This window comes from Sinohyriopsis cumingii, unplaced genomic scaffold (assembly GCF_028554795.1).
Source record: "Sinohyriopsis cumingii isolate HCF-2022 unplaced genomic scaffold, ASM2855479v2 utg000810l, whole genome shotgun sequence".
Classification (NCBI taxonomy): domain Eukaryota; kingdom Metazoa; phylum Mollusca; class Bivalvia; order Unionida; family Unionidae; genus Sinohyriopsis; species Sinohyriopsis cumingii.
In genome coordinates, this window is record NW_028315933.1 from 506,924 (window position 1) to 533,085 (window position 26,162).

The 26,162-nt window shown below is 36.6% G+C and overlaps 2 protein-coding genes across 21 annotated transcripts in view; both read left to right on the forward strand.

The window, feature by feature from the left end:
• Positions 1-26,162, forward strand: part of LOC149773222 (protein furry-like) — a 242,636-nt gene that overhangs the window by 175,591 nt on the left and 40,883 nt on the right. For 16 of the 20 annotated variants that reach the window (XM_089946600.1, XM_089946615.1, XM_089946613.1 and 13 more), the window contains 7 exons: positions 1,728-1,818; positions 5,908-6,002; positions 8,933-9,142; positions 11,913-12,043; positions 13,842-14,055; positions 24,598-24,688; positions 25,085-25,149. In XM_089946600.1, the coding sequence (XP_089802726.1) occupies positions 1,728-1,818; positions 5,908-6,002; positions 8,933-9,142; positions 11,913-12,043; positions 13,842-14,055; positions 24,598-24,688; positions 25,085-25,149 (897 nt within the window). Of the gene's footprint in view, positions 1-1,727; positions 1,819-5,907; positions 6,003-8,932; positions 9,143-11,912; positions 12,044-13,841; positions 14,056-24,597; positions 24,689-25,084; positions 25,150-26,162 lie in introns of those variants that run through there. The other 4 variants (XM_089946599.1, XM_089946611.1, XM_089946616.1 and 1 more) reach the window with 2 other exon arrangements.
• The window catches only part of LOC149773223 (uncharacterized), a 54,701-nt gene continuing 50,712 nt past the window's right edge, over positions 22,174-26,162 (forward strand). The window contains exon 1 of the mRNA XM_089946617.1: positions 22,174-23,086. Within this exon, the coding sequence (XP_089802743.1) occupies positions 22,183-22,710 (528 nt within the window). The 5' untranslated portion in view covers positions 22,174-22,182 and the 3' untranslated portion in view covers positions 22,711-23,086. The remainder of the gene's footprint in view (positions 23,087-26,162) is intronic.

Consider the following 26,162-nt stretch of genomic DNA (forward strand, 5'->3'; position numbering starts at 1 on the left):
TTACCTCACTATGATGCTATTAAGGAGAGCCATACTAGTGTACAATGTCATACATTATAAATGGAGTCACCTTATTATTATCAGGTTTAATACTATACCATATATAGTCACTTATAAGATGAGTCCAGCGGCACAGACCCAGCTGTGTCATCACATAATGTGCCATCAGGTTGGTGTCCATGCAGTTTGTTAGGAGTAATCAGTAAAACAAACAACATAGATCCTGATGTGCAGGTGCAGTATGCTATGATAGATCAGGATCTTTGTTGTTTGCAGTTTGACTCTACTTAATTAGCCAGTATATAGCTGCTAACATTCATCCATCATACCTGTGGCATATGAGGAGTGACAATATATTGAGTTGCTTTATAGTGAGGGATCACTGTCCAAGTTTTATTCCTCTTCATTGTCTTACCTGCTTTAGCAACTTGTGACACATATGTATCACTTTTGCAGGAAAGACAGTAGTAGCGTCAACAATCTTATGACTCCAAAGTTTTTGAAAATATTTTGCAAGTCGCACTCAGCAGGAGTACATCCCAGCATAGTGTGCAGGAGTACATCCCAGCATAGTGTGCAGGAGTACATCCCAGCATAGTGTGCAGGAGTACATTCCAGCATAGTGTGCAGGAGTACATCCCAGCATAGTGTGCAGGAGTACATCCCAGCATAGTGTGCAGGAGTACATCCCAGCATAGTGTGCAGGAGTACATCCCAGCATAGTGTGCAGGAGTACATACCAGCATAGTGTGCAGGAGAGACATAGCATTCAGTGGAACCCTTGTCTGAATCGTACAAGTTTTAACCAATTTTAATTCTTATTAATTGCTGAAGTGCAAACATTCTTTTGTGGACATGTAGCTATTGGGATTCAAATATGCATGGGGTTTTTTTGGTTCGGAAGACAAATATTTGTTGCAGTTTAATTTCATTTATTGCTTCCCATTAATTTTCATTACATATTTATGTTAGACAATAAAATGTTGCAGAAGGCCATGTCAAATTTAGCCTTGGCATTTATGTAATTATAAATGAATATTTTCGTTATTTGTTTGGGTTTCTTTTTTATTCTCAGAAATATAGAGACTTAAACACCTAAAAAAAATCTAAACTTTTCTCAAGAAGCAATCATTTTGAAACTCCAAAAATTATTTTGAAATTAATGTGTTAGTTATTACAGAATTTATTATTCCGTAAACTGTACATGACAATACTGAAAGAAACATGTACAGCAATATCTCACTAAAGTACTCATTAAGGAAAACACAAAAGTCTACCATTTTATAGAAGTGCTTGCCTTATTATTTGTTCATTGTAAGCAAGGTTATATAATGTGCATTTTTACGGAGGCACCACATTATGGCAAGGTATGTTTTATGTGAAATCTGATTATAAGGTGAAAAATATGATTAAGTGAAAGAAATGAAGTAGGAACCATAATCATCCATATAGGACCATATCATACCGATACTTCTGACAGTAAGGTATCAATGTAATGGAGTTTCTCCAGTTTGGAGCTAGACTTTGCATTATGAAACTTACCCAAATAAAGATACAGTGTTCAAAGTGCAGGATTCAAAATAACCAGAAGATTATTACTTACAAATATAACTTTTTTCTGGAAATCAATAAAGGAAATAGTACTACAGACTTTATTCAATATATCAGGATACATAGAGAAAAAATATGATAATTTAAAAAGCTGAGTTTTGATGTTATTTTTCTAGGTGATATTCAGTCAGTCCAGTGATACTCTAGACCACCAGCAGAGTGTGGTGTCCAGTGGAGATGACTCACTTCCAGACAATGCTCAGTCTTGTGAGTATTTTTCTTACTAGACTGGAAAGTCCTGAGTACTTTTGTTTATCAGATAGTACTCAATCTTGTGATGATTTTGTTACTAAACAGTTGAAGGTCTTTTGTACTTTTATTTATCAGACACTGCTCAATCTGTATTTTTGTTAGTAGACAATTGAAAGACTTGAGTATCAGATATTGCTCAATCTTGTGAGTATTTTTGTTAGTAGACAGTTGAAAGTCTTGAGTACTTTTATTTATCAGACACTGCTCAATCGTGCAAGTATTTTGTTTACCAGGCATTGCTCTCCTTTATGGGTACTTTTAGCTGCCACAATCTTTTGTGATGTGAATACTTCTTTTGCCGACTCAGCAGCAACAATTTGTTAAGGTTTTGTTTAAAGTTTCATTACTATTCATTTCCTAAACCCTGTAATAAATTCTTGTCATACTTGGTGGCATGGATCATTATGGAGCTAAGACAACTCATTCAGCAAATTCCTTGCTGTCCTCTGTCAGTCTGGGGCTAAGGTCACAATCATAGAAAATTTGTCATTAGGTTTTGTTTGTACCTGTTTTCCTAAACCCATTTTTAAACTTTACTGACACTTGGCATGAACCATTGATAAGGTAAGGATAATTCATTCTGCAATACACTTATCTCCTTGTCATTAGGGTCAAGGTCACAGCCTAGAAAATGTGTATTCAGGTTTTGATTAAATTGTTTATTCACTTATGTTTCCTAAATCCAGTGATGAATTTTGTTCATATTTTGGATAAACTGTGGGACACTAAAACAGTTCACTCTGATTTGTACATTTAACCTTTTGACCTTTTATTCAAGGACACGTGTTTTATAACAATACTTTTATTGTGAGATTGACGTGAATGCCATGTCCTTTTTGTGTTTTTATAACTGTGGATATGTGGACTAATAATAGAAATGTTGATTTTTTTTCATCATGAAATCAATTTTACATTTTTAAACCAACCATTTCTTTTGAATTCCTGCATCTAGTGCTTAATTTTCTATTTTAAATCTTTGTGGTACTGTCGAATATTGCAATTTGGAGGGATAAATTGTCTTAGCTAACCTGAGAGTAGAGGCATATATTTGTACAAATGTCACAATGAGATATGTGTCACAGTACAGAACTTCGGATACAGTATGTATCAAAATGTTAATTCTAGAGCTGAAAATTGCTTGCTGAAGGAGGAGGGAAGATTTTTCTGAATATACAAGGAATTTAATGAAACCGTATAGGGTTTGAAAATATAATGTGCAGTTTCATACATTCAGTTGACTATCTGACATGACTTTTTTAGGGCCAAGCTTGGCTATGGTCTATAGGGCCTATAATAATCACCATATTAATTCTAGCTTCATTCTGCCTTTTTGGTGTCCATCTGCCATCAATTTGGTTTCTGCAAAATAATTTTTCTGATTGTTGGATTTTAACCAAATTTCGTATGCAGCTTGTATTGGTAAGACTTTAAGACTTTAATGTTTACATGCAGAATATTTATGTCCTCTGCCTGTTATCCTAATTTCTGTTTCAGCAGCTTGACTCTACCAAAGACTGCTGGATTTCAATCAGCTTTAATATTTGATTTGAGATTGATAAGACATTGAATGTGTTTGATTTCTAGTGCCTCACAACCTTTACTGGAGTTGCCACATCATTGCCAGTCCTCCTTCAGTTTCAGCATTGTTACTTTACCAAGGTTTATTGGATTTCAAGAAAACTTGGGATGATGTGGGGCTATTTATTGTTTTTGTTTAAACAATGAGACCATGAATCACATCTAGCATTCCAAGACATTATTTACAGGAGTTATGGCCCCTGATTTTTCATCTCCTAACCTCAGTTTCTGCATAATAAATTTACCAAATATTGTTGGATTTTAGCATGCACCTATATATTGAGTTTAATTTCCAGTGTTCCATGATGTCATTTGAAATTGTGACTCATGATTTCTCATCCTTCCAACTTTGGTTTCTGCACCATAACTTTACTCAGAACTTTTCTTTTTATTTCAGCCAAATTTGGCATGCAACTTTACATTGATAAGACCTTTGAATATGCCGTACTGAGTTTTATTTCCAGCATTCCTGGGTTATCATTTAGAAGAGTTATGGCCCCTGATTAGCAGTCCTGTATTCATTAGAAAAAAACATTATGCACTTTAATTAAAACCTTCACATTTTTTAATCTTCTGCTAATAAATGGATTTCTCTGTGTCTAAGGCAACTAATTTATTATGGCTTAGTGACACATTAAATGGATACGAAAGTTTTAAGTTAGGTCACCCTATGGTTACTAAAGTTTGATGGGTACATAGAGTGCAGTAATGCAGGTGCTCTACTACCTGACACAAGGATTTATGTGCCCCACCATATTGATGCATGTGACAGACAGTTCTTGATTTCCCATAAAATCCTGGGTTTTAAGCACAGATTCCAATAATGTGATTTTTAGTTCACTGGTCATAAGATCAAATGATTTTGTGGTCAAGCACTGCATCCATCATGTGATAACCATTGTCTATCAGCAGTTGCCTGTTATCATTGCAAAGTCCATTTTCTGATCCAATTTAAATCAGACAGGGAATATGGGCTTCTATCATCAAAATCTTGAACATTTTAACTAATGAGTGAGATCCACATATAGCGATGAAATGATCTTGCATCTGATTTTTGACCATGTAACCACTCAGGAGTCCATATTTCTCACCTAATTTTTATCAGACATGGACTATGTATTCATATTATCAAGGTCAAGGATGGGGTCAATAATGAGCAAGTTCTGTGCATATTAATGAAGTGTTCTTGCATCTGATTGGTCAGAACTTGTTAGCACTCTGGGGTCATATTTCTGTGGATTTTGATTAAACATAGAATATATGCTTATATCAAGAAGATCAACGATGAGTTCAAATACGATTGAGATCTGTACATACTAATGAAGTGATCTTGCATCTTCTTGGGTGAGCTTGTTACTGTTCTGAAGCCATACTTCTCATCTGATTTTGATCAAAATTGGAATTTGGACTTATGTTATCAAGTTCATGGATGATTTTAATAATGAGCCAGATTCACATATTAATGAAGTAAGCTTGCATCTGTTTGGCTGAGCTTATACCACTCATGAAGACATTTTTTTTATCTGATTGTGATCAAACATGGAATGTATACATATATCTTCAAAGTCCTCAGACAAGTTTGATAAAGAGCGAGATCAACACATAACGAGTTGATTTTGCCTCTGTTTTGTTAATGATGTTACCATGGTGAAGGTTGTATATTTCTAACCTGACTTCATTGAAACTTGAAATATGGGCTTACATAATCAAAATCTGACGCAAGTTCAATGATGAGCAAAATCCACATCAGATGGCTGAATTTTTTACCACTCAAGGTACTATGATGCATTTTAGAATAAATGTGGTATATAAACTTATGATCAAAATCAATATGTTGATGAGATAATCTTATATCTAATGGCTGAGCTTGGCAGCACTTTTGTGACTTTTCTGATCAGATTTTTAAAAAAAATTGTAAATAGGCCTGAAATCCAGTGAGTTTTTATTTTAAGCAAGATCTGTGTATGTTGATAATGATTCAAAACAGAAACCGTTATCAAATCATATGCCATGTAATCAGTTTATTTCCTCTTTTAAGCTGTATTTCTTCTGTCTCTTAAAGAAAGATAGAAAAGTAACCCATGATATTGACTGTTGAGAATAATTATGAGGGGAAATATAAAGTTCTTCCTCTTGCATAAAAGTGCAAACCAGATTTTCTAAAATATATTTTTAGAATACAATATGCATATATTGCAATATAACCATTTATTAAAAGAATAATGCATTGTATGTATTAAAATGAATAATTTATAATTTATATGTGAAGAAAAAGTATAAAATAGAAACAAAACAAGTAACACAATGTAGAGGAAATAATGGGCAATAAAGTTGAGTTCGTAAAACCACTGAATTATTACAATTTTGAGACATTATTATAATGATATACAGTAAATACGATACCACCATTATATATATTGCATGCTAAATACACAACATTAAAAATGTCATACTTATTTTCTTCAGCCGATGCCCTGTACAGTGACAGCAATGGCACCGACTTGATCAACATGACCATCAAAGGTTTTGATTTCCTGGATAATGAACTTGGAGAGTCAGAGGTAGGGCATTATCATGATTTTATCTCCGATTCATGCGCTTATTTGTAGTCATCCAGTCTTCTGGTGACCAGACGATGTTCAGTTATGCAAGCACAGCATTCCCTCACTATAAGGTCCTTCATTATGACACGCTTCCTGTTATAAGGCCCTTCATTATAACACACTTTCTGTTATAAGGCCCTTCATTATAACACACTTCCTGTTATAAGGCAAGTATGGTCATGGGTCCCATTGCATTATTTAGTGGTAAAGTATATGCATGATGTACTTCCTTATAAGTTTGTCTAATTGTAAGGTGGGATAGTGTGTTTCTCACATGGTCAACATATAATAAGGTAGTGCTGTACTTGTGGGGCAAAATGCCACATAATACTAAAGATTGTGCTATATTTTGGGCATCAAGCAACTTAAGGTATATAACTACTCTGTGCAGTGCCAGTCTGTTGCAAGTAAACCCACTGTTGAACGTTTGTAGCTGCATTGACTGCAGGAAGCGAGATTAAATGCTTAATGAAAAATCACATATACAGTGCACCCTCATTATAATGTGGTTCCTGAGAGTCATAAAGATGACCCACAGTGTAACCAAGGGAACCTTATACTAAGAGATGTTCCATTAAGATTGTAACATAATAGAACAGGGCCCCGGTGGCTGACTGGTCTAAGATACTTGCCTTTACGGAGCACTGATATGTCACCTCTGTCCTCTTGGGTTTGAGTATCAGGCTCAGCCAGCATGGGTATGTGAGAAAGTTTGCCAGTAGCTTCCAGTGGGTGGGTGATTTTCCTGGCATTTTCTGGGTTCTTCCTCCTTCAGATATATTGGCTGCTGTGTATAGCCTAGCATGTGGTGAAAAAAGGTTTTAAACCCAAAACAACAATAACAACAAAAACAGTTATTAAGTAGAGCATTAAAACACAAAATATGATATTTAATGACGTGAAATCTCACTATGAGTGTTTTTTTGTTAATCAAGAATTAAAATGAAGTGAAATAATACAAGTTGCAATGATAAAACTGAATTCAAAAACTTTAATGGGATCTATGACCATACCTGCATAACAAAACTGTCAGCACTATAATAGGAGAATTTATGGTAAGGAACCATGCATGCCTGAATGGACTTTGATTCAACTCGCTTCATGTGGAATGGATGGGTTGGAATTATTTAGAACAGGAGGGAAAACAATAGCAGAGAGAAAAAACAAATGTGATGCATCAGTTCACTTTGGGTATTCACTTAATTTGATGAGTATTCACTTATTTTGATGGGTATTCACTTAATTCGATGGGTATTCACATAATTTGATTTTGTTATACTCGTCCAAAAATCTGATGTCAGCACTATATTGTGTGTTTAGATTAAACACTTTGGGTGAAGTCCACACAGTTAACACTGTCATCAACAACTTTAATTGGATAGCCCAATTTTTTGCAGGGTCCCTTCGGTTACTGTTGATGAAATTTTACTCAAGGGCTATCCAGAATATTGTGTCTGGACATTTCATTGTCCTGCAATGACCTTGGTACAGCCCTGAATCACTCACTGACAGAATAAACCAAAATTCATCAGAAGCATGCATCATTCCCATTTTAGCTGAATATTCATGTTTTAATATGAATAAAAAAGTGAACTGGAGCTGTTTAAACACACAATACATGACCCACATAATTTCTGTGTACATGCAGCATCTTTGCTTTGACAGCCTTTTGTTTTGGAGTAGTGACAGGTACATGCAGCATCTTTACTTGACAGTCTTTTATTTTGGAGTAGCTACAGGTACATGCAGGATCTTTACTTTGACAGTCTTTTGTTTTGGAGTAGCAAGAGTATCAGCACACTAAATTTATCTTGACTGCCACCATTGTTGCAACATGTTGCATTGCCTAACAAAGAAAATCTCCAAATTCACTTCATTCTGTTCTGTTTTCTTTACCTAAAAATCTAATTTCCAACACTGTATTGTGTAATCAAAATAAGCCCAATGAGTAAAGTCTGCACAGTTATTGCATACATCTCCAGTTTTGATGAGCTAGATCAGTTCTTAATTGCTCCAGTTTTGATGGGCCAGATCAGTTCTTAATTGCTCCAGTTTTGATGGGCCAGATCAGTTCTTAATTGCTCCAGTTTTGATGGGCCAGATCAGTTCTTAATTGCTCCAGTTTTGATGGGCCAGATCAGTTCTTAATTGCTTCAGTTTTGATGGGCCAGATCAGTTCTTAATTGCTTCAGTTTTGATGGGCCAGATCAGTTCTTAATTGCCCCAGTTTTGATGGGCCAGATCAGTTCTTAATTGCCCCAGTTTTGATGGGCCAGATCAGTTCTTAATTGCTCCAGCCCATCTGTGACCTTCAAACAACTTGCAGCACCCATTAATTTACTGCTGAATCACTGATAAAACTGGATAATTCACTTCATTCCATTCCATTTTATTCACTCAAGAATCTAGTGTCAACACTGTATTGTATGTTAATACAAAACCCATTGAGTGAAGTCCACCAGGTTACTGCTGTCATTGCTTGCCTGTTGAAGTTACTGCTGAAGAAAGGGTTATCCATCACATCCTGTCAGTGAGTTTCACAGACCAGCTGTGACCTTTTGTTCAGCTGTGTCGTGCCCATTCATTAAATGCTGAATCACCTGACAATGCAATGAACCAAATTTATCAGTTGCAGCAGATAGTCCCCCTACATCAAACATGTGGTATTTTTATGAATGAAAAGTTTTTATGAATGAAAAGTTAATTTTACTTGTTTTTGTTGTGTATAATTGTTTTGCCCTTTTTGGACAATGGCAGATATGAAAAACAGTTTTTGAGGTTCTGCAGTGAAATCATGAGAACCATGTCCAAACACTCCTTAAATGAAATAATAATTACTGTCTAGACATCACTTAAATCATGTTTCTAATTCTTACTGATTTTCTCAGCAGGAGAATGACTACTTCTCTCAGCTTGGAGACAGGCGTCACTCCCTCAGCTTGGACTCTCCAGAACCGGAGATGACACGACCACGATGTCAGTATGGAAGTGTTCCAGATCTGAAGCTTCTTGATACACTGAACCTGTCAGAGTTCCCTACCACTGCCCTGTCCACAGAGAGTATCAGCCTAAAAGAGGAGACATTTTCTGATCATGAGGTAACATTCTTGTTATCCACTATTCTCTTTCCGCCTTATACTTACATCTTAATTTGTTTTTTAATACTAGACAGATTGTTTTCTTTTTCCATGCCATTGAGATGCTACAGTGTCATGATTTTTTTTTGTACCATCAAAAAAATAAAATTATCTTCTTAGCATTATGGTTTCTGTAGGCATTACTGTAAAAAATATGTATTTTGTTCACTTTTATTATTGTGCGTGTGTGTGTGTGTGTTTTGGACTTTTAACATAGTTTTAAAAAATTTTCAGTCATGTTGCTTTGCAGTGTGGCAGTTTACAGTGATGTCTAGCACTGGGGCATCATGCTGCAGACATGTAGCATGATGTTCTCACCCACTCACATTATCCTGACACCATGCTGACCAGTCCTAAAATGAACCTCTTAATGCTGAGCACCAGGCATGGCAGTTGCTAGTACCATTTTTATAAGTCTTTGTTATGATTTGGCTAGGGTTCAAACCCATGACCTCCTGCATCAGGGGCAGACATTCTAACCACTTACACCACCGGAATTGTAATGAAGAAGTAAATAATCTTTTAGGTAAAAAACTGAAGCTTTTTCAGTCAGTGTAGATTGTGGCTTAAATATAAAATTTGGGGTCATTTAAAGGTAAAATATGGAGAAAATCTTAAAAAAGTGAATTTTTCCTGCTTTTCTTAAAACAATTTGTTAATTAAGAATCCGATTAGGGAAAATTTACTCCCACCATATTCCCAAAATTTACACATAAATCAGTTAAGAGTTGGACTGTTCTCAATTAACAACTCCCTTGATTTAGGTTCATCTGCTGTTAGGACCATCATCATGCCAACCCATCCATTAGTGTAATAAATATAAAACATTTCTATGGCATATGGTAACTTGTGATCATTAATAGAAAAGGGAGTAATCATAAGGAAGGTCTTTGGGTGTGTTCAACCAGGAAAGTGTCAGCAGAGCCATGCAAGTACAACTCATTCTAAAAAAAGTTTTCAGGCATAGTTAGGGTTTAAAACACTGCCAATGGTTTCACTTGTTCTTATTTCCCATCCTATGCTATCAGTATATTTACACGTTTTGGAATTGGGACAGACTGAGACAGTGTTGTGGGATGTGAAATGCTCTTGCAGCTGCTAAATGTGTCCTTAATTTTTCTCCAAAGTCAGTTGTGAAACAGGGCCCTAAGTGGCCAAGTGGTCTAAAGCGCTCGCCGTTATGGATCACTGCCATCTCACCTCAGTCCGCATGGGTTAGTGTCTAGGGTTCTGCCAATGTGGGTATGTGAGAAAGCTTGCCAGTAGCTTCTCATGGGTCAGTGGTTCTTTCTGGTGTTTTCCAGGGTTCTTCCTCCACCATTAATACTGGCTGCCATGTATAGCCTATCTTGTACTGAAAAATGGTGTTAAACCCTATAACAACAACAACAACAACAACAGTTCTGAAACATTGAAGAAGCATTGATGTTTCAAATCAACAGGCACTTTAATTTCAGAGAGGTTGCTACTTCATGCATCAATTTTGTACATAAGTAATATAAAGTCATGCCTCAGATGATGTACAATTATTAGCTGGTATGATGTTTTATAAACTTAATTTGAAATGAATGCTTTGTATAGAGGTCATAATCAGCTTAGAGTCTATCATATCCAACAACAATATCACTGTTTGACCCGATTCCACAACTAGGTTGCTGTCTGACCTGAATCAACAACTAGGTTAAAGATGTTCTTTCACTGATCACTATTATATACTTGTTTCAATTCTGAAAATTGAATGAATGAAGGTCACAAGCACTTCAATCACAATGATCTTGAGTTCATTGGTTTAGCAGATAATCATTTTAATTTGTTCTGTAATTCTGATTGTGACCGTTCCATTATATTTATGCTCATCTTTCTATCCCTCTTTTTCCATTTTCATGTAGCTACTGGTTAACATAACTTTGAAAATGTTTTTATGTAACGTGTTGATTTATACTCTGTGGTAGTAATAACATTGTGTATTTTTTAGGTACAAGTTATTGATGGGATTGAAATAAGAAGTAAACCCACTGCATTTGTTGTGTTTTAATTCCCAACTGCTAAACAGGCATATTGCTGCTGTAAAATTATCACAAATCTTTCTAAATGTGGAAAAAAGATTTGGGCATAAAATTGGAAATTTTGAGAGAGAAAAACTAGAATATTGATAAATAAGTTGTTCTTTTTCATGGGGTACAGGTATTAAATAGAAATTGTACCTTCATTTTTCTCTTTTCATTAGTTAAAGAATTGCAGATATCAAATACAACATGGTGAAGAAGTTAATGAACTGCAGATATCAAGTGAAAATGGTGAAAGGTTATATTGAAAGATAAGGGATGACTTTAAAAAGGGGCAGGGAACAATAAGGGATCACTTTTGAATGGGGCAAGGAAAAAGTACGAGATCAATGAACTGCAGTTTTTTCCAAAGAGATATTGTAATTTTGAAGAAAAATATATATTTGACAGAGTTTGTTTCTCATTATGACTTGCATAATGTGATATTTAGAAAATATACCCCAGTCACTTCTCAGGGGCAGGTTATGCATGTGCCAGCTTTTATGAGGGTCTCACTTTCAGACAATGCATTTATTCTTGAATTAAGCTATATACAATTTAAATGGAGTTTCAGTTATGGAAGATTAAAAACTAAGTTTAAATAGAAACTTTAGTATTTTACTTTTAAATGTATAGATACCAGTTTAAGTATTTATTTTATCATGAATTATTTCTCTTCCCAACAGTCATTGGCCTCACTGGCCCAGGAGACCGATGCTGGTGTCCAGTCAACCCCAGCAGGAGTTAGCAGTATCATTGTAATACAGAATCCTGGCCTTGGTGAGAGACGCAAGTCCAGTCCACTAACTGCTTCGACGTAAGAATAACTTAACACTATTATTTTATGTTCACACTGTTGCATTATGGCATCTTGATAACGCCATGTTCATCCAGTCGTAGTAGTGTACATACATTCCAGTAAGCTTGTTTGTAGTAAGATTGCACAAAAACCACCAAATGCTGACAAAGGAAATTTAGGTAGTATATTTGTATGCATATGTTGATGCCCTGGTTAGATTTCAGGCCATTATACCGATTTTTGTTGGTGATTTTTGTTTTAAAAACTCATTTTGTACACACCATATGGCACAGTATATTATGATATTGTGTGCCTAACTTTCTACCATGTTACCAATTTCATTTCCCCACCAAACTCCATGTTTTCCACCACATTTGTCACTCTTCGTTGATGGCTTGTAACTAGAGATTTTGATTTTGGTATCCAACGATCAAAGATCAAAATCCCTATAATTGAAAGAAGAATAATTGTTTGTGCATCATTACATATGTTCTACTTCATATACCTGGACCACACTTTTTGTTTGGCTTGCACTTAGGGTAACAAAAAAACTTCTAGATTCTGGGGTTTAAGGTCAGACATCATGGTCTGTAATTTAAAGAGTTGATCATGCCCTATAGTGTCAATATGGAGTACTAGTAAACTCTTGTGTGGGTTATAAAGTTCTGTTCATGGTATATTCTTATTGAAGTTTGGGAGTTGTAATGTTGTTTTCTTCAAAGATCATGTTAGTGCAAGAAAAAACCCACTTAAGGTCAACTAACAAAAGTGTGTATGCATGTCTGAATTGCACATATAAATGACCTGATTACAATTTCATTCATTATAGTGATTTTCCAAAAAAAATTAATAACTTTTGTGTCTCCTGCAAATAATAGGTGAGACAAATGGATAATTGTTTCTATAATGTCATTGGTCTCATTAAGTGTTTGTATTTAGCCAGTTTTTATGACACCTTAATATGTATACTCATGTTACTTGATGGGTCTATTTATCTTTGAAGGTACTATTCACCTTGGGTAAAAGTTGGTCATGGTGACCTTCCTTTTACACTTAAGGGATTACATTAAATTTGTGCAACTTTGCTCTAATACCATTGTAAGTACAGTTATAACACTTGATGGGTACATTCACCATGGAAGGTACCACCTACCATAGGCAAAAGGGCAAAAGTAGGTCAATAGGTGGTATGCAGATGACTCTGCTAATAACTTTACTAATGGATTGTGTCTTATTCAAACAGAACTTCTGTTTTTCATTTTGCTTTTCAAATGTCGATTCAGCTTGTTCAGCTTTACATGTTCCTGGGAAGTCTGTCTTTTCAAAGCTGTTAACATTTATATAAATGTATTGGGATTAAGAATAACAAGTGCCTTTTCAGGCACTAATTAAGGAAAGATGGAGAATATGGTGTACAGATGTATTTAAATTACAGAGTTACCATGATCATTATTGTGTGTCGGTGCTATGTTTTCAACTTGCATTATAACAGGAAAGGTTATTCATGCCCTATGAGCACATTCTAGTATATTTTAAATTTGCGTTTTTGGACTAATAGTGCCACCATGACTGCATCTGGGTTTTTTGTTTTACAGAAATGCAAGTTGGTTTTTAATGGTTTCAATTGTAAATGACCAATATCTGAATGGAGAAGAAATATGGAGGTGCTTGAGAATATACGTCATTATGAGTTCCCCGAACAGTTACAAGATATACTTTAACAAAAGCAGTAGTTGCAACAATAGACATTAACAGTAATGTCAGTACCAACATCAAGAGCAGTAAATTAACTGACACCTTTGATTATCTCTTACAGGCACAGTCTGAATAGTGTCAGTGATATAGACACAGTAGAATTAGGGTCCAGTGCTACTTCATCCAACTTTCCTCAGTTATACTCTGCTTATCTGTGCACGATTCAGAGTGATGAGATCGAGGATGCATGGAAACAACACGTGATGGATGTAATGTCTGAGTCTTCTGCAGCCACTGCAGTTAGAATTTCCTACATCTTTCCTAGACTCTACAGGGTAAGTGAAAACTGTCGACAGATAGAGCCTATGATATGAATAAAGCCCAACCTACCATTTTGGGCACCCCAGCCTCTTGTGTCCAGTCTTTGTCTCTTTTTCAAGCTCACCTGGCTGTAAGGTCAAGTGAGAGTATGACATGACCTTCTGTCCATTGTGCATCATCTGTCATGCATTAATCAGCAATTTTTATTTCGAACATTTTCAAAAAAACATTTCTTTGTATTTTAACCAAAATTGGCACAGTGTATTATGGCATGAAGAAATTTTCAGGTTATAGAGATCCACCACCAGTGCATACAATAGCACAAATCTTTTCAGGTTATACAGATCCACCACCAGTGCATACAATAACACAAACCTTTTCAGGTTATACAGACCCACCACCAGTGCATACAATAGCACAAACCTTTTCAGGTTATACAGATCCACCACCAGTGCATACAACAGCACAAACCTTTTCAGGTTATACAGATCCACCACCAGTGCATACAATAGCACAAACCTTTTCAGGTTATACAGATCCACCCACCACTAGTGCATACAACAGCACAAACCTTTTCAGGTTATACAGATCCACCACCAGTGCATACAGTAGCACAAACCTTTTCAGGTTATACAGATCCACCACCAGTGCATACGATAGCACAAACCTTTTCAGGTTATACAGATCCACCACCAGTGCATACAGTAGCACAAACCTTTTCAGGTTATACAGATCCACCACCAGTGCATACAATAGCACAAACCTTTTCAGGTTATACAGATCCACCCACCACTAGTGCATACAGTAGCACAAACCTTTTCAGGTTATACAGATCCACCACCAGTGCATACAGTAGCACAAACCTTTTCAGGTTATACAGATCCACCACCAGTGCATACAGTAGCACAAACCTTTTCAGGTTATACAGATCCACCACCAGTGCATACAATAGCACAAACCTTTTCAGTGACTTCTTCTCACATGCTGCAGAAGAAAACTACATCAGATTCAACAAAGTATTCTGGCAGGAAGATTCTTTTATCATGATACAAATGATGCCAGTCTGCTTTAAAATATGGCCACCATTACTGAAAACAAAATCGATGCTGAAAGAAAAATTAGACAAATCCTTAAAATAACTTTTCGAAATCTGTTAACAAGAATTTAACCAGGCTTAACAAAAAGCATCCTGGACTGAAGACCATTACGTTTATACAGACAATACTATTGAAATATAGCCACCGTTACTAGAAAAAGAAAACCATTTTTTATAATTCATGCAAATGAAACCATCAGATATTAATACTGTCATCCAATATGGCCACTATTACAAAAAATTTTTAAAAAATACTTTAAATGACTTATCTAAAACCACCAAATAAAATTTGACCAAACATTCTGGCATGAAGACCATTCAGGTCTTTGCAAATGATGCCAATCCACCATCAGTTATGGCTGCCATGACTAAAAGGAGAAAAAGTTTTAGGTTTTCCTGCGTCTTTTTCAGATGCTCTTTTCCAAAATCGCTGTTTGAATTTTGAATGTGACAAATCTTGATCATGTCAGGAATCTGGCCACTGAAAACTTTTATGTCCATCATTGTGAACTAATAACAATATCGGGATTCCCAAATATTGACAGGAAAATTCGTCATGAATATATATTGATGAATCTCACCAGTAAAATGTCCAGGTAGGGAAACAATATTGCATTATATCCTTGCTTGTCAATAAAGACCTGCATGATACTATTTCAGGATTCCTTTATATGTAACACAGCTGTACCAGGGTGCAAATTAGCGACTTACCTAACTCTAGATGAAGAGTCTGAGAGAATATGCCCAGTCCTACCTGTTACATTGTCTCACTGTCTTTTTGAGACATGTCCCAGTGTTTCTGCATGTAACTTCAATTCAGCAGCACCCGCCTTAGCTGAATTGGAGGTACAGATGTGGAATCCCACTTGCTGCTCCAAATGTGGGGGGGGGAAATGCACAGCAGGACCAGTGTTTGAACATATGACCTCCCTAATTGCAGGCAGGCATTCTGCTACTTAAGCTTTCAAAGCTGATTCATCTAGTCCTACCTGTTGCACCTTCTCCCTGCCTTTTTTTTAGACGTGTGTCTCAAACTTCAGTTTCCATGTCACTCACCCTCTATAGCCCTGTTTTTTAGGTTCAGATGTTGAACCCTGCTCACTCACAGCAGGAAGTATACAGGGGAAAAATGCATAGCAAGACCAGTGCTCAAGCAAAGGACCTATCTCTAGACAGATGGTCTACCAATTGAGCCATCAGAACTAATTACCAGATACAACTTTTCCCTGCCTTTTATAAGACACATCCCTGTATTGTTATGTCTAACTTCCACTTAACTGCACCCTTTCTAGCCAAGTGGAGGTGCAGCTGTGAAAAATCCTGCTCACAGCAACCAATGTAAGGGGGAAAGATGCACTTTAATCCAGGACCTGCCCCACCCCAGATAGGTGCTTTACCGCTTGAGCTGTCTGAGCCAACATGCCCAGTCCTACCTGTGAATTTTTCCCTGTTCCATTTGGCTAATACCCACAATGGTCTTGCAAGATTTGAGGGATCAGCAATACCAGTCCAAGTACACAGTTCAGAGTTGGCTAAACTGGTGAAGAACAGGCCCCATCCTGAAAGGTTCAAGACTTCTCTTAATTGTTTTAAACAGGGAAAGAATCAAAACTGAAATCAGTTACAGTTTAAAACTCCTTTCTGCCCATCTTTTTCATGACCAGGTGACTGGAGGATTCAAGGGAATAAGTCTAACAGACTAATAGACTTCTCTAAGGAAGAAGGTAATCATCCTTAGGAATCACACCCTCTTCTGCCAAGTTCCTCTCATCCCATTGCCTCAGTAGGTGCCAGATTAAGCCTTTTTGCAGCAGCATGGCAGACCGCTTGGATGCTGTCTGCATCCTGTCTGCGATAAAGGAGGGTTACTGGCTTTGCTTCTTAAACACTCCATCTCTTTCAAGTACCCCCCATTTTGTACCCAAAATTACAAGTTATATCTCACTGGGAAGAGCTCTACACCCTTCCAAGGAAGGGTGCACTAGAGAGGGGAAGAACATAAGAAGTGTGACATTTTATTCATAGATCTTCTTGGTTTAAATTGGGAGAAATTGGATTTATTCTATCCTCATAGTTTCATATATGTAGGGATGAATTTTCTCATCCATCAAGAAACAGTATGTATTCCCACCAACAGAATCTCGCAAATACATGCTATCTCTGCAAGATTGGTCCAGAAGATTTTGTTGTCTGCTCATCACAGTCTCTCACTCCTGGGGACTCTGGATATTACAGCTGACTTAAGTTCCCTTCATATTCATCCCCTCCAGCTCTTGCCTTTAACAAACTTGAGATCTCACAGGGACCCCTATCTTCTCAGATCTCATAGGATCCAATTTTCCTCACGCTTGAATTGGTGGAAAGGTCAGGACAGGTTTCTGCAAGACTTCAGAATCACACTCCAAAACTTCACACCTTTCTTTACAATGACTCCTCAGATTCAAGCTGGAGCTCACCATCAGCCCGAGAGAAACGGTCCTGCAGAACTTGCCCTCTCAGGAAAAAATCTTCCCTTCATATAGGGAATGCAGGATGTTTTTATGGTACTTCAAGGTGTGTCAGCCACATCATACATTGCTGCGTCATGGTTGCTACAAACAACACATTGGTTATAGTGTACCTCAGATGTTAAGGGGACACTAATGCCTCTTCTCGCTGCTTGGAAGTCAGAAACCTCCTCTTTTGGACAGCTTCAGGTCCTTGGGAATGGTTTTTTAGCTCCTATTTCCTCAGCATGATATAGCCGATAATATCTTAAAAGTGCCATTAAAACCAGCAAAACCAAAACTGAATGAAGGAAAATAAAACATATTTTTTCTTTAAAGCATTGATTCAACTTCCAAACTGAAAAATAGCTGGTAGCCTTAGCCCTGTCATATGTCATCACCATCACACACAAATGCACAAATTCACATAATCATAACTTCACAAACATTAATGAAAAAATACTAAAAAAATTTTTTTAATCAGTTGAACTATAGAATATAGTATTAAATTGTTCATTGGATTCTGAAGGTGATGCAAGTTTCATTACTGTTGATTTTTGCACTTGTTAGAGACTGGATTGTATTGCTGTTCCTCCTTCCCTGAAGACGTGATTGAGTTTTTCTGAGCACTGAAAATGCTCTTTCTGCATCTGCCCCAATGCAGTTTGGTGTTGCAATGCCAGCAAGTGTTATGTACTCTTGAATGACTAATGTCAGTATGGTGTTTTCAGTGTGTGAAAAGTTCCAAATGTTTCTCCATTTCTGCTGAGCTTCATACTCCATCGACCAGGATTTTGGAAATATTGTTTTGCTGGGCTGGACATGCTTCCCTGAATATCAGATTTGTGTTTATATTTTGCCTTTAAAAATTAATCATATGTCCACACAGTTCTTGTTTTACAAAGTAGCAGTCTGGAAGTTTATAACTCGTAAGCTGTTGATTTTTTCTATTAAAATTGCATATCTGGTGTTTGAAAAGTTATGAATTTGCTATATGGTGTGCCGATTTTGGTCACAAACTTGATATAAATTGGCAGTTATATATTTTCGAGTCACTCAGTATCTGTCATTATGGCAATGCATCTTCCTGTTTGCATTACAAATCTGACAAACTTAACTCAAAACTATAACAGTATGATAAAATGCCGGTGCTAAAATCAGTAGAGTATTTATTTTTAATTAATATATTGTTAAAAAGTTTTAATAAATTGACTTTATCTCTACTTAGAAAAGTCTGACGAATTACAGTTACACCAACATGATTGCCACACTATGTAAAGTATGAAAATTGATGCAAACTTTATGCATTTGATAGTAATAAGTATAAATAATAAAATAATAATGTATAAAATAAGAAAACATACTTACTGCATAGGTAGTTAGTCAATATTAGAAATCGGAGTGAGCTTCTAATCTCCAAGCGATAAATGACAAGATCTTCACACACTGGAGTTGATCCGTGAATGAAACTCGTTTCATTATCAATTCTGAAGGAAGAAACAACAGTAATATAACCAGACTCATTGCATTCTATATCAGGGAGGTTTTGCTAAAAGTTTTTTTTAAAAACAAAGTTCACATTAGTCTATAGCTGAGATCATGAAGACACACATATTAAAGATATATGGATTCATACTATCATAAAATCATAAGTACTTTGTAGGAAGTTACACTGTTGGAATTTTGTGCTCTTTAGTTGCTGTATTGTGAACATTGTTGCATGATTTTTTTTTTATCTGATTGAGAATAGGGGTCTTGACTCATTGGCATAGAAAACTTGAATCATTGTTTTATATATATATATATATATATATATATATATATATATATATATATATATATATATTGGTATAGGAACAATGTCTCCTCAGAACATCTTGAACATCCTTATAAATACAGTTTTTTGGTTAATTAATAACTTTATGTTTTAAAGAAATTGGAAATGCAAAATCTAAATGTATCGTATTCACTGTTTTCAGACTGCAACAGATGATTACTTTTTTCATCCGAATATATATTAAATTCTTTAATATTTATGACAGAAACATTTTAGTATCGAGAGTAGAAATACCGGTACATATATGATGGCTAATCTTAGAGCACCAAGGGTGAGAGGCTTCATATGGGGTAAGTGTTGTATGCATGCCTAGGAAGGGTACAAATAACAAGGAAGTTGCAATATACGAGTTGGCGTGATTAATATGTTGGTATTTTTTAAAATAAAGGTGATCTATTTGTTGTGGTTCTCTCTTCATTTTTTTCCACCTAGCCTAGGGTAGTTTCAGAATGAGCAGAGCTTTCCGACTTGAAACAGTCGACTGCTCAAAGATTGTTTTGATGCATGTCAGAGATTTCAGGGTGTCTAGGTGGTAATTGTTAATAATATATCTTGTGGGATTTCTTTGACAGGTGTGTTTGGAAATAAAAGACAGCCATCTGGATTTCATTAAAAGAACACATGATGTACTGACCATTTAGCACCCACAATCAGTATTTATCATCTACAAAGAGCATTATTACCTGTAGAACAATAATTATGTTTAAACCTTGGTATATAATGCCTCAGGGATAAGGGGTGGGTTTTGTTGCACAATGCCAATGAATTTTACTAATCCATACGGACTCTCTGATGTATTGTTTAATGATATAAAGTAGGAGTCATGGTTTCTAATCAAAGCCGCCACTTCACACCTGTTTGAAGTGATTTCATGTGTAACATGTCTACACTGACAACCAATCATATTTTTGTTAGCTGAATCAAGCTGTTAAAATGTAAAGTATAAATAAAATACCCACCACTGTCAAAAGTTTATATACTGGATAGCTGTCGTAGTGAAACATAATATTGTTAGTACTGTAATAATTCTGATGGATAAGTTTATCATACGTTATGCAACAAGCGAGGAGGCACTGCCTAGTTCATGGAGGGACTCTCCCTTGCCAAAATTGTCTCCAAAGAGGCCAGTAGGCTGCCCACAGAAGTGACCTCGAATTAATGATTCTGAGGATGCATCACAAAAGGAACCGCTATGAAGAAAGCTGCTCTAGATGACGAGCCTGATTACACTGGTCAACAGTGAAATCATTACTGACTTGAAAAGGCCCTAATCTGTAGTATTTTGGTGTGCCGAACACGAATATAACCGTGAAAAATTTGTATTGGCTCTCGTTTTGAAGATATTCATATACCTCATTTTCTATGTTTCACTGTGTAAATTTCTCCAGTAGGACTGCAGCAACATCCGGAATAATGATGTAACATTGCATAATACCATCATGCTCACATCATCCACAGTTGATTGCATCATTTTCTGATGCAATGCAATACTAATGCCATGCGGCTGCTGAAGTAAGTTGACGTCAGCAGTGTACTATACATGTGTAGGCCTATTATACTAATGCCAGGTGGCTGCTGAAGCTGACGTAAGCAGTGTACTATATAAAGCCCAATCAGATAGGTTCAGCATTTAAAATATTTTAGACGTTGTGCGAGACAGTTCAAGCTACTGTTACATAAAACTTATTATTTTATCCATTTACGTACAATAAAGAACAGTAATGCCTCGAAAGTGTGTTAATACCGCGGACAATTTTTGCTATATTTGTGGGGAAGTGACATTTGCCAACCAGAAGAAAGTATCAATTCTCAAGTGAAGAAGGCATATCATCTTTACTTCGGATGCAAGGTTGGTGACCAAGACAAGCCTTGGGCTCCGCATATATGCTGTGCTACATGTACAACACAGCTTTCACAGTGGTTGAATTGCAAAAGGTCATCAATGCCGTTTGCAGTCCCAATGGTGTGGAGAGAGCCAAGCAACCACCTAAATGACTGTTACTTCTACTTGGTTCCTCCTCTTTCCGGCGGAATAACGAAGCGAAAGAAGTCGAGAATAGTCTACCCAAACATTCCGTCTGCATTGAGACCAGTTCCACATCGTGAGGGACTTCCTATTCCATAACCTCCAGCAGAATATTCTCTTGATTCATCTGACGAAGACAAAGGTGAGTCGACCTGTTCTTCTCCTGGTCCATCAGCATGCAGTGATCCAGATTTTCACTGTGGTGCATCATCAACCCCACACAGAATAACACAGGAAGAACTAAATGACCTGATTCGTGATTTGGACTTATCAAAGAACAAGGCAGAATTGCTAGGATCAAGACTCCAACAATGGAATCTTCTAGAAGAAGATGTCACAATTACTGCATATCGAAAGCGCCACCAGCAATTGGAGCCTTTCTTCAGAAAGGAAAGTAATCTGATATTCTGTTCCGATATTGAGGGCCTCATGAATGCTTTAAAAATCACTCATGACCCACAAGAATGGAGACTATTTGTGGACTCTTCGAAACTGAGTCTCAAGGCTGTGCTTTTGCACAATGGAAACATTCTTCCATCTATTCCAGTAGCGTATGCTGTCCACATGAAAGAGACATACGATAACTTAAGGCAGCTACTGAATTCCATTGAGTATAACAAGTACAGCTGGCACCTCTGTGGTGATTTGAAGGTAGTTGCCCTTTTAATGGGACTGCAGCAAGGATATACAAAATACATGTGTTTCTTATGCGAGTGGGATAGCCGAGCAAGGGAAATGCACTACATGAGGAAGGAATGGACTCACAGGCAGAATGTAGCCATTGGAGAGAAGAATATCCAACACCCAGCTCTGGTTGAGGCTCAGAAAATCTTGCTACCACCCCTTCACATCAAACTAGGTTTGATGAAGAACTTCGTGAAAGCCATTGACCGGACTTTGCCAGCATTCCGATACCTGCATGAAAAATTCCCTCGACTCAGCGAAGCAAAGATTAAAGAGGGAGTTTTTGTGGGTCCTCAGATTCGAGAGCTTTTCAAAGATGACCGGTTCAACAACTTGCTGGAAGGTGACGCGAAACAAGCATGGAATGCTTTTCGCCTAGTTTCTACAAACTTCCTCGGAAATGTTAGGGCAGAAAACTATAAGGAACTAGTAGAAGACATGTTGATGAAGTATAAGAAACTTGGCTGCAATATGTCTCTAAAGATTCACTTCCTTCATTCCCATTTGGATTTCTTTCCTAGCAACTGTGGTATTGTTTAGTGATGAACACGGCGAACGTTTTCATCAAGATATCGCAACAATGGAACAAAGATACCAGGGAAAATGGTCCACTACAATGCTGGCTGACTACTGCTGGACACTCCTCAGAGATGCTCCCGAACAGCTGTACAAGAGACAGGCGAAGAAATCTAAGATGTAGTCAATGACTTGATTTTTTATAGGTAGGCTATTACAGTTGACCTTTTACTATTGGAATGCATTTCGTTATGTAAACATTAATTTCTTGCAGATTACAAAAAAACTAGAGCCAATTTTGCAATTTGACTGTCATATTCGTGTTCAGCACATAAAAATTGATAAGAATTGACTAATTTTATTTCAGTAACATGACTTTTGTAAAAATTTGTTGTCCAGTGTTATCTTGAACCCAAGAGTGCCCCACCTGGTTCTGTACGTTGTCACTATAAACATTATACATTAAAGCAAAAGTAGGATATCATTAACAATGCAAAACTTCTTGGAATTAGACCTAGAGTGGAAAAATTCAAGATTCCAAAATCCACAGTGAATACCTTGAGGAAAATTGACTTTTCTGCTGATCTGAACTTGAACAGACATTTGCCTAAGTGTGGATGACCTATTTCATATGGACAAGCTATGGATGATAAAATAGCTCAGTAGGTGCTCACTTAGCATGACTTACAAATTCCAGTCAGTCTTGGGGGAATATGTATATATGCCAAGGAGCTTGTTTCAAAAGAATTTCCGGAGAGCAAATTCCGTGCCAGTCATTCGTGGTAAAAGAGACATCTAAGTCTGGAGGCACCAAAAGGGTAGATTATTGCAGCTCAAGAGAAAGCATGGATGGATGAAATGCTAATGCTGCGATGGACTGAAGAAATTTATTTGCCAGTTACCAGAAGAAAGTGATCACTATTAGTTATGGACTCGTTCCAGGCTCACATCACTGATGACGTGAACAAACCGTAGCAGTGCGGAAATGTTGTGCCAGCAATATAACCAGGAGGCTGCACATCCAAGTTGCAATCTCTTGATGTGAGCATCAGTAAACCTGTCCAGAGCTACCTCCATTGCAGCTGGATGGAATACATCAGGGATGCTATGAATGCATTAAAATCATCTGATGAAAGCAGCAATGGATGGATCAAGACAGCCGGCAAACAGACTGTATTGGACTGGTTTGTAAATGCCATGGACACATTGAAGGAAAAGTGCACAATGATAATGAAATCTTTCAAGGTGTGCGGCATCAGTGTCAATCTGAGTGGAAGTGAAAACGTGCAGATCAGAAATGACAGTTAAACAATATGGATGATGATAGTCAGACAGAATTTGAGGGCTTTTTTCCCGAGGACCTTAAAAAGGCTATGGACAAGCTACTTGAAATTGAATAATATATTTAAATATATTACAGCATTAAGTCATATTTCTTTTCATTCATTGATATTGTTATTTATTGAGTATGGCTTAATATAAAAATGTTTATCTATTTATCAATCTATCTGCACACACACACACACAAAATTAAGAATTTTAAATTAGTTCATGGAAGTTCATGATGACATTAAATAATTGGCAACCAAATGAAGCAAACATTGTATCAGTTAAATTAACAGTAAATACGCTGTGAATTTTACATTAAAATGATGCAGCTGATCTTCCTAAATTGTAGAAAAATTATAGCAGAACAACATCCAAAAACTTACAAGGCATTTAAATATTATATTTACCACCAAAAAAAAAAAAAGCGGTGTCTGAAAACGTACAGTAAATATGGTATATGATCCAGTAGGTGGAGGGCATCCTGCTCATCTGTGCTTGCATAAATGCCTGTGTACGTGAAAAATGTTGCATAATTCTTGCACATCATTCTCAAGAAGCATACACTTTACTTTTTTAATCCAGGAGCTGAGAAGGCGACTAGCCACCATAACAAAGGAGGCAGGATACTACATAGCCAAGTCAGACTCCTTGAGAAGTATTGCTACACAGCTATATATCCTTTTACAAGCATCTACTTAAAATAAGTTTCATTTTCAGATTTTCTTCTTATTGTATGACATTATGTCCAAAATTGTATTAACCCGTCCAAATTTTCTTTCTGTGGTATGACATTGTCTTGTATATTGTTTCTCTTCTGCAGCTCCAGGCTGTTTTATTCCTAATTACATTTTCAGTAGTAGTAAATTATGTCATTCTGTCAAAACAGAAAGTGCATATTTAGTTTCATGGAAGAGGAAACATTTTATAATTTCTTGAACTTAGGTGGCTACATTTGCAGGGCTTAAATGATTTTATGTGTAAGCTATCTTACACTGTTTATGGAACGAAGATTAAGAGCAATGAATTATGAAAACATTTGAACTAAACTGAGTTTTCCTTAATAAGACACTGCAGGTGCTGGATCTGATGTTTACCCACCTAGAGTGTCCTTACTTCTTCACAGAGGCTGATATTGTAAGTATTTTCTCCAGTTATCCTTTCCAGCTCTCATGAGAAAAGGCCTTTAAAGCAATCATTCATTATAATGCTATCCACTGGAGTCAAAGGAGAAACTGCCTTGTAGTGAAACAACCTATTAATGAAGCGTCTAATACATATAATTATGCAACTGAAAAATGAAATGGTAGCTATCCCCATACCTGCCTCATAACAGGAAAGGAGTTATAATGAAAAATCTTAAAGTGAGGTAGCACTGTATCATTGATATCTGGTAGTACATTGGATATTTGCTGTTGTGCTTCTTCACTGTGACCAGCATTGATGGCATAATGTTCTTCTGATCACATAAAGTATGTTGGGTTGGCTTTATTGGTTATGACATGATGCTTGGGATGGTCTGTTGGTTAAGACATGATACTAGGGTTGGTTTGATTGGTTAAGACATGATACTGGGGTTGGTTTGATTGGTTAAGACATGATACTAGGGTTGGTTTGATTAGTTAAGACATGATACTACGATTGGTTTGATTGGTTAAGACATGATACTGGGGTTGGTTTGATTGGTTAAGACATGATACTAGGGTTGGTTTGATTAGTTAAGACATGATACTACGATTGGTTTGATTGGTTAAGACATGATACTAGGGTTGGTTTGATTGGTTAAGACATGATACTAGGGTTGGTTTGATTAGTTAAGACATGATACTATGATTGGTTTGATTGGTTAAGACATGATACTGGGGATGGTTTTATTAGTTAAGACATGATACTAGGGTTGGTTTGATTAGTTAAGACATGATACTAGAGTTGGTTTGATTAGTTAAGACATGATGCTGAGGTTGGTTTGATTTGTTAAGACATGATACTAGGGTTGGTTTGATTAGTTAAGACATGATACTAGAGTTGGTTTGATGATTAAGACATAATACTGATGCAGGTTTGCTGATAATGACTTTTAGTACCTACTCCAATCTTCAACTTTGATGTTTGATGCTAGTCACAAGGTTGATTACCTGATAAAATTGTTC